The sequence below is a fragment of the Chenopodium album genome, chromosome 23 (genome assembly GCF_948465745.1).
Source record: "Chenopodium album chromosome 23, dcCheAlbu1.1, whole genome shotgun sequence".
Taxonomy (NCBI): domain Eukaryota; kingdom Viridiplantae; phylum Streptophyta; class Magnoliopsida; order Caryophyllales; family Amaranthaceae; genus Chenopodium; species Chenopodium album.
The window spans coordinates 27,069,150-27,077,637 of NC_137856.1; the positions used below are offsets into that span (position 1 = coordinate 27,069,150).

The 8,488-nt window shown below is 35.3% G+C and overlaps 1 protein-coding gene across 1 annotated transcript; it reads right to left on the bottom strand.

Annotated features, from left to right (window-relative positions):
• Positions 1 to 1,771: 1,771 nt before the first annotated feature.
• Positions 1,772 to 2,632, bottom strand: LOC145607241 (uncharacterized). Its single transcript, XM_081662962.1, has one exon. The coding sequence runs from the start codon at positions 2,630 to 2,632 to the stop codon at positions 1,772 to 1,774; it is 861 nt and encodes a 286-aa protein (XP_081519088.1).
• Between the last annotated feature and the right edge of the window lie 5,856 nt (positions 2,633 to 8,488).

An 8,488-nucleotide genomic window follows, 5' to 3' on the forward strand; every position in this document is an offset into this window, starting at 1 on the left:
CTACATTGTGAAAGAAATAGAGAGTAAGCTAATCTACTTACTTTGAAGCCTCGTACCTCTTTCTAATAACAAAATACACAAGTTAGTAAACTTCAACGAAAATAATAAAGAATAATTAAAGAATCAAATTGAAATCAATTAAATAAAGTTTTGACTAGTTTTGGACCAAACCCTCAGAAATTATCAAACCTTGCACGTCTAGGGCGAAGGCAACTTCGAACTTGGCTAAGAGATTCCAAGTCTTGCGAATGCGGAATATTGTATTTAATAAAAAGGTTGGTTTAGAAAGAGAGAGAGAAAGAAAAAAATTAAGCTATATTGCTTATAGAGAGAATAGAGAGAATTGATGATGAGAGTTGATGAGAGTTAATGATGAAAGTTAATGAAAGATGATGAATAAAAACAGAGGTTCGAGACCCTATTTATAAGGAAAATAGTCCGTTAAATCATAGAATTTGATAAGGAATAAAATTCCACTCTGTCTCTAATCAAACCGACCTTGTCGCCAGGCGACAGAGTCGGTCACGAGGCGACAAACCTGTCGTTTGGCGACAGAAACAGTTTTTGCGGATTTTGTTTTTATCATATCTTTTAATCTAGAAGTCCAAATAAGTCATATAATATGTCGTTGGAAAGATCTTGAAGTCTACTTTTTAATGCAATTAGAATCAGATTAAAATCTTTTGTAGATAAAAAGATATGGCCGAAATAGTGAAAGGGTGTCAGTTTTGGATAGAGTTTCGTATTCCTTTAATATCTTTTTCGTTATAGCTCGGAATTAATATTATAACTAGTTTAAATCCCGTGCAATGCACGGTTGTTATTAAATTTTTAAAGAGTTAATACTGTATTGAATTTTATAAAAAAGTATACTCATGATATTAATTCAAAAGTAAATATAAAAATATGTTAGTTGGGTATATGGAGAGTTATTATTGTTAAGAATTTTAAGTGGAAGAAAGATATTTTTCGTTATTATAAAATGATTTCCTTAAAGAATATTCGTAAAAACGGAAAGTGAAATGGGCGGGAAAATTGTTAATGACATTGTGACAAGTGTCATTTTAGGTTCGCTTTTAGTATAGGTTAATTGATATATCATTGGAAAGATAATTTCAAGATCTATCCAACCATATAAAATTTGGATAAAAAATATGAGGCACGAAAATAATATCTGACTGTCTTTGAGCATCTTTAAATCCGAATAGAATTAGGAAAGTTTTTAAAAAAGGAAAGTTTATATTCAAATCAAATTCCATGATCTTATCTTTTCAAAAAAAGGATAATTAAGATATTTTAGAAACTTATAGAAGATTCTAATCAATCCTAATTAGTTTAGGAATAGGATTAAACCTTTGGACCCTCCTCATGATCATTGGGTCGTAGGTAAAATCCGGTTTGGGCCCAGTTTAGTATTTTGGCCATAACTTCCTCATCGGAATTGGGCTTATAATATATCGTTCGAAAGGTCTTTTAAAGCCCCATCCAACTACACCATTATTGGACCCTTATCATGGACCAAAATAAACTGAATTGGACGTTTTCATAAAATAGAGTGGGTTTTTGAAAACAAAAAGAAAGAATTTTAATAAAAATTAACCGCAACACTTGACTTTTCACACTTTCACCTTATTCGATTATGGTTCGACGTGAAAGGTATTCATCACTGGGTTTGGTTTTGGGGAGACACAAATGGGTGTCTATAGTATGAGGCGCCGAGTTGGGAAAAATAATGCCCAATTTGAACTCGGGAATACAACCATTGACCCACTTAGCCGACCCTGCTAGAGTGGACCGGGAATGACCAATTTTTCCAGTTGCAATCGTGATTCAACATAGTCTCCGCCTTAACCAAACCCCGAAGGCCATAAGAATGACGACTAGAATAACGCGGCCGAGTGTTAGGGTTGTTGGAGAGAAAGGTCGTGCGAGCACTGAAAACTATAGAGACTAGAAATCGCGGGTTGGTAAAGAGTCTCCTAACCTGTTTCATTAGCAATGCCTTGTTTAAGGAAGACAAGTAGCGAATGCCCAAACCACCGAGGCCACGAGGAAGGTACATGGTATCCTTATTGACCCAGTGCATACCTTTAGCATCAGACTTCGCCCAGAAGAAACGCAACAGTAAGGATTCAATTTTTCCATTCACAGAGACGGGTAACTCATGACAAGCGAGAACATGGGAAGCCATAGCAATAAGGATAGAGTTAATAAAAATTAACTTATGTGATTGTGAGAGGTGGATGGCATTTAAACAATTTATACGGCCAATAATTTTGTCGATGATGAATTGAAAGTGATCTTTCTTTCTTCCGACGAAATCAATTGGAGCCCCCAGATGATGGTCGGACACCTGAACATGCTTCATTTGGAATATAGATTTGAAGCCTTCCTGAATAGAGGTATAGATATTCGTGCTAAACTTGATCAAGGATTTGGATAGGTTAAGTTGTTTGCCTGATATCTTAGTAAACCGCTGAATGATCTGCATAATATTAGTACAAGCTGTAGACGAAGCTCGAAAAAAGATAAGAGCATCATCCGTGAAGAATAAATGCGAGACAGTAGGACTCATTCTAGACAGCTTGATCCCCTGAAAAAGTTTCAAATCCTGACCAAATCCTATTGGCATTTAAACAACTTCTTTTTTTTTTTTTTGGTGAGAAGATAATTATTGGTTTTTAAAAATAATTTAAAATTTATATATTCTATATTCGTTGTGATAACCTATGTGTCAAAATTCTTAAAACATATTTGTCACTTTTGCTTAGGTGGCGAGTAAAATTTTTTAATTCTAAAATAAATTATTAATCTAATTTTTCATTGGACAAAATAAGATCTTTTCTTATGTGGCGCGCTAAATGCTCCCAAAAAATGCCTACTTTAATTTATTCATATATATTAGATTATGTAGAGAAGATATTGCGTGCGGATGCCCGCACACAAATTTTCTTGCGGATACCTTGGCACATATGTTTTATTTGTTGACTTATATATTTCATGAGTTAGCTGATAAGGTTTTTGGGTGGGCTAATATATTTTTTTGTTGGCTGACATATTTTTTAAAATTTTTATACTCCCTTCGTGTTTTTTTTAAGTGTTACACTTTTTATTTCCGGCCGTGTTTTTTTAAGTGTTACACTTCCTTTTTTGGCAAAAAGCTATATTAAAATATTATATTTTTCTCTTCTCATGTTCCCCACCCAAACCCACTACTACTTTTTTATTATATCTTTCCTCTCACATTCATTATTTTTCAATAAATGATTAACCCCACTATCTTTCTTTTAAAATTTTTTAATACTCCAACTACCCCACTTACCTCTTATTTTATTTAAGTCAATTAAATTGCCTAAAACTATGTGCCGGTCAAACTGTAACACTTAAAAAAAACACGGAGGGAGTAGTGTTACACTTTTCATGACAACAATAAAAGCAACAAAAGAAACCCTTGCACGCTGCTGTCACAGCCATCTTGGACCTCCGCCTTCCCCTCCCTCCCTCTGGACTGACCATCTGGTCGGCAGCCGTCGTGGCTGCGCCACCAAGCCGCGGTTGCCGACCTAAGATTATTATTTTTGTGTGTTTTTTATTTAATTAAAACAACTTTTATTAAATTAAATTAAATCAGTCCAAATTTTTATATTAAATCATCATTCAATATTAAAATTAGGGTTTATCATAAAATTAATCCCAATTTAATTCTAACTTTTAAAATTAAATCGATGATCATACATAAAACATTTTCAAGCATAAATCAATCCGATTAAAATTATGAATCATGAAATAAATCGAACTAAATCAAAATCAAGAAAAAAATCATTTTTTTTTTTTTGAGGGGAGCAAAAAATCATATTTTAGGGCTATTAGTTTCGGAAAAATTCGAATTTAGGGTTAGGGGGTTCGAAAATTTCGAACACTTTAGGGCTAAATTTCGGTCTTCTTCATGGCTATTTTGAGCATAATTAAATCACATTTAATCTATTCCAAAAGTTTAATCACATTAAATATAACAATTGAACCATAATTAAATTATTCTCCTTCTTAATTGAATTAAAGTTGTGGACTATCAAAGAATTATTGTCAATATGCGTAACTGCAATAGGCTAACTGATACCACTGTAGGAGTTTATAGGTACTACGCAGCGGAAATAAACATGAATCATATTCATACAGTACCTAATCCCAAGATCTAATGCATAACACATAAAGAACACTTAATTGTACCTTTGAAGCGTGATTCCACGTGCGAGCGAGCAAGAACAATGGGAGATAAAGAACCTCAAGCGTGATTCCTCTACTTGGTCCACGGGCATGGATTAAGACCTCCACTAATGCTAGTTAGTTCGTTGCAATTGAAACCTTCAATTGATCTTCTACGGAGAAAAGCGAGCAACGAACCACCACGAACACCACACGCGCCACCTAGGGTGGCCGACCGTGAGTCCAAAGGGGAGGAGAGGGAGCCATGAGTTTGAGAGAGGATTAGGGTTTTGGGATTGGTTGCCTTGATGTCAAAACACATTGTGTGTGGATATGACTTCTTACATCCAACCCTAGGCATTGATCTTATTTATAGATCTCATCTCTAAATAAGAGCCCATGTCAAAAGCCCAAAACCTAATTCCAATCTAATTATGCTAGCCCAATCCAATTCATGATTAGTTAATTGCTCATGAGGCCCATTAATGGGCCTCTAACTTGCTTAACCCAATACCCTTGTGTGTGACCTCATAGGATCCATTCTAGAGGGCTTTGGACTATTTGACTAGTCCAAAGATCATCTCTCATAGTCTAGCAACAGATGATGACGCCCCAAAAGAACGAACTTATTATCTCCATAATAGTGATCCTTGATATATCTAGTAATTGCACTTATCGAAGACATAAATCCTTCAGATAAGCGATGCCTTATGTGAGTAAGCTGTTTGAGAGAATGGAGAGGGTGGCTAGGCACTGCATAGTGCAGGTTTCAAGGGATGATACTTATGAGGTCAACCTAAATGCAGACCAAGTGACAATGGACCTTCAAAACAGAACTTGCACATACTACCAGTGGCAATTAACTGGCCTCCCTTGTGTGCATGGGTTTTCTTGCATACTAGATAAGAAAAGTGACCCAGAACAGTATGTGGACCACTATTACACAAGGGAGAAATATTTAGAGGCATATGTTTTGCCTGTACAACCTATGCCAAGTCCCAAGCACTAGGAAAAGGTTCAGCTTAGGGAGCCACTTCCACCACCTGTTAGAGTGATGCCTAGCAGACCTAAGTCTAAAAAGAGAAAGAAGGAAAGGAGTGAGGGTGTACCTGAGGCAGCAGAGGGTAGTACACAAAAAAGGCAAAAGAGGTGCCAAAAATTTGCTCATTTTAGTCACTATGCCAAAACATGCTCTAATGTGCCTGCAGAAGTGACATAGTCTTCTTCCCATCCTAACACAAAGGGCAAGGACTGTTGTAAACACAACATGGGTGGTAGAACAAAGGAGAATAAAAGCAGCAAGGGCTTTAAACAAGGTCAGTTCTGAATTTATTCCATGTTCATGTGAGTAAGCTATTTGGTTCTGTTTTTAATTGTTGTCCCTCCCTTTAAGGTTATATATACATGTATGTACATATATATACATGTATATACATATATGTATATATTAATTGCCAAAATTTTTAAATTTCATAAATGATTGTGAGCAAGTTAACTTCAAACAAACAACAACTAAAATTAAAAATATTACATCACCATACTTGAACATAATATCCTGGATTCCCTTAAACTCCCCTAAACCAGATTTTTTTTTTTTTTTTGAAGGGAAACCATAGATTTAGCATAAATTAAACAAGCCAAACGACACTTACAGAAATCAAATAAAGACTACAAAGAACAGATCTCACATCAGAAACATATTTTTCTCCTAATCTACTAACTTCTCCACTGAAGAACAGGCTGTAAACCATGATGACGTCCTTGTGTCTTCCCAAAATACAACTATCTCACAAATTCGTGTAGCATCAAAGGAGAAAGAACAGTTCCGTCGTCGAAGATTTTCTATCTTCGTCCCTCTTGACCCATAAACCCTAAAACAGAAAAAGTAAACAGAAAAACGCCATAGAAGGGGAGAAACAACTCTCATAAAGAGAGACTCACAAACTCTCATGAAGAGAGACTCACAACCTCTCTTAAAGAGAGACTCACTTATTGACCAATAAACTATGCAAAAACTACATAAACTATATACTAAAGAGGAGATTTGGGGCTTACCATGAATTTTTAATTTCCATCCATGGCAGCCCCTAATAGATCTTATTTTGGGGGGTTTTTTTTTTTATTCTTTTGGGGTTGCCGCTAGAGAGAGAATAGCACGTAGTATTATTCCCCCTAAACCAGTTTTACTACACTAATTCCTAAAACCATAACAAATACACAAAATGCAACTAATACAGTCAATTGAACCCTGTCAAAAGTGTCATTGTTGCCTGTCATCTTCTACCTGTCACCAGACAAGGTCTTGCATTTAGTCTTTAATGTGTCAACTTCATTAAGCAAACAACTCCTTTTCCCAACCAGGTCATCAACCTCCCTTTGCAAAGAATTCATCTCAGTTTTCATTAACTTCTTATCAAGCAGCAGCTGGTTGATCACATCCCTTTGCCAATTAGTTTGTTTGAGTCAACCCATTCAAAACATTTGCATCCCCTTATGTCAGTGTTTGGATCCCAAAATTTGCAAGCCTTAACTTGTGCCCTGGGTTGTCCCTTGTCCAAAATGTCAGCCTTGCAAGTGGCAATCCACGGTTACACTTCTTCAGCTTAGAGGGACATTCAGTATTCCAGGACATTTTAACTCCTGCAAGTAGCAAGCAAAAAAAAAGGCATTAAAACATGAAGGATTAAAACACAACAACTACAACAGAATCACCTCTTACACACACCAATCTCACACACACCTTGTCAAATCGGTGGTTGAGCACCAAAATAAGGATAGTCAGGGGGTGGCCATTTACCATTTTGTTTCTGCCTATACTCCCACATACAGTCTGCCAAGAACCCATCATCATCAGTGGTGCCAACATGAATGGTGTAGATGTCCTTATTAGGTAGCCTCCTAATCATTTTGAACACATACATCACCATCATCTTTTAATAAATCCCTATATTTCCCTTTATAAATATACTGAAATTTGGGAAATAAGATATCTACAGATCTTTCTACTGGATCATCCATTTCACGCTGTTGGTCTTCAAACTATAGGCATTTATCCATCAAGTTGTCTTTACCTATTTCTACTTCAATGTCAATAACTACCCTCAAGTACTTATATCTGAAAACCACCTTATTCTCAGCCATTCTGCAAATAAAATTGAAACAAATATGCAACAAAAACCTCCAATTTCAGATAAATTACTAACATGCAACATTAATTTCAAAAAACAACATTTCCCTAATGGCCTGTTTGGAAACCAGAATTTCATTTGAAATTCTGGATTTGGCCCAATTACCTTGTTTGGATGTGCTTGGAATTTGGGAATTGGATTTAGCCCAATTCCAAGATTTTGAAGACATAAGTTTATTTTGTTAAAATTGAAATTCCAACTCTAAACCCATCATTTCAAATTCCAACATTGAATAAAAAAAAATTATTAACCAACTCTTTCTCTACTGCCTCGATTTCCAATTTCTCTAGCTTGGCTCCCAATTTTCTCTCTCCTCCATTGAAGCAGGTTATATCCTCCATGATTTTTTTTCCTCCATTAAAATGTACTCTCGACCCTCCATTGAAGCGGTGCGTGAGTTTTTCTGCCATTGAAGCCTTTTCTTCATCCTAATCCTTTTCCATGATTATATTTCCTCACCGCCCGTAACAATTGACGGCATATATTTACCGAAACTTCATAGACGGTCAGGATTATGAATCTAGAGCACGGTCTGGACAATAGCAGCAGCATCTGCACGATTTTCCGTCGTTACTCCAGTAAGGCAGTAACTTCTCTAAAAAATGGCATATTATTTTAAAAAATACAATGAATTTCAAATGATTAAATTGAAATTCAGAGTTTTCCCAAACAAAATATTTGGATTTGAAAGTCTGTAATTGAAATTTTAGATTTGAAATTCCAAATTTGAAATGAAATGTTAGTATCCAAACACTACCTAAATAAATTCAATTCAAGAACCCTAATTTTTCTAGATCATAAAATTATAACAACTTAATTCAATTAAACCCACAAGTGCTAGTACAAATCACAATTTAATAACATATGAACCACAACTACAACACAATTCAACTCAAATCAACTTCAAATTTAGCAATTGTATACAAAATAAGTGAAAGCTGACCTATTTTTTTTGCCTCCAACAAAGCTTCAGAAATGTGTTTACCATCTTCCACAACCTTCGCAATTCAACAATGAACTAGAACCCTAAGTTTAATTCAACTCCTTTCCAAGAATTTTAGTGTTTTGATTCCAAATTTTAAACAAACTCAAATGGG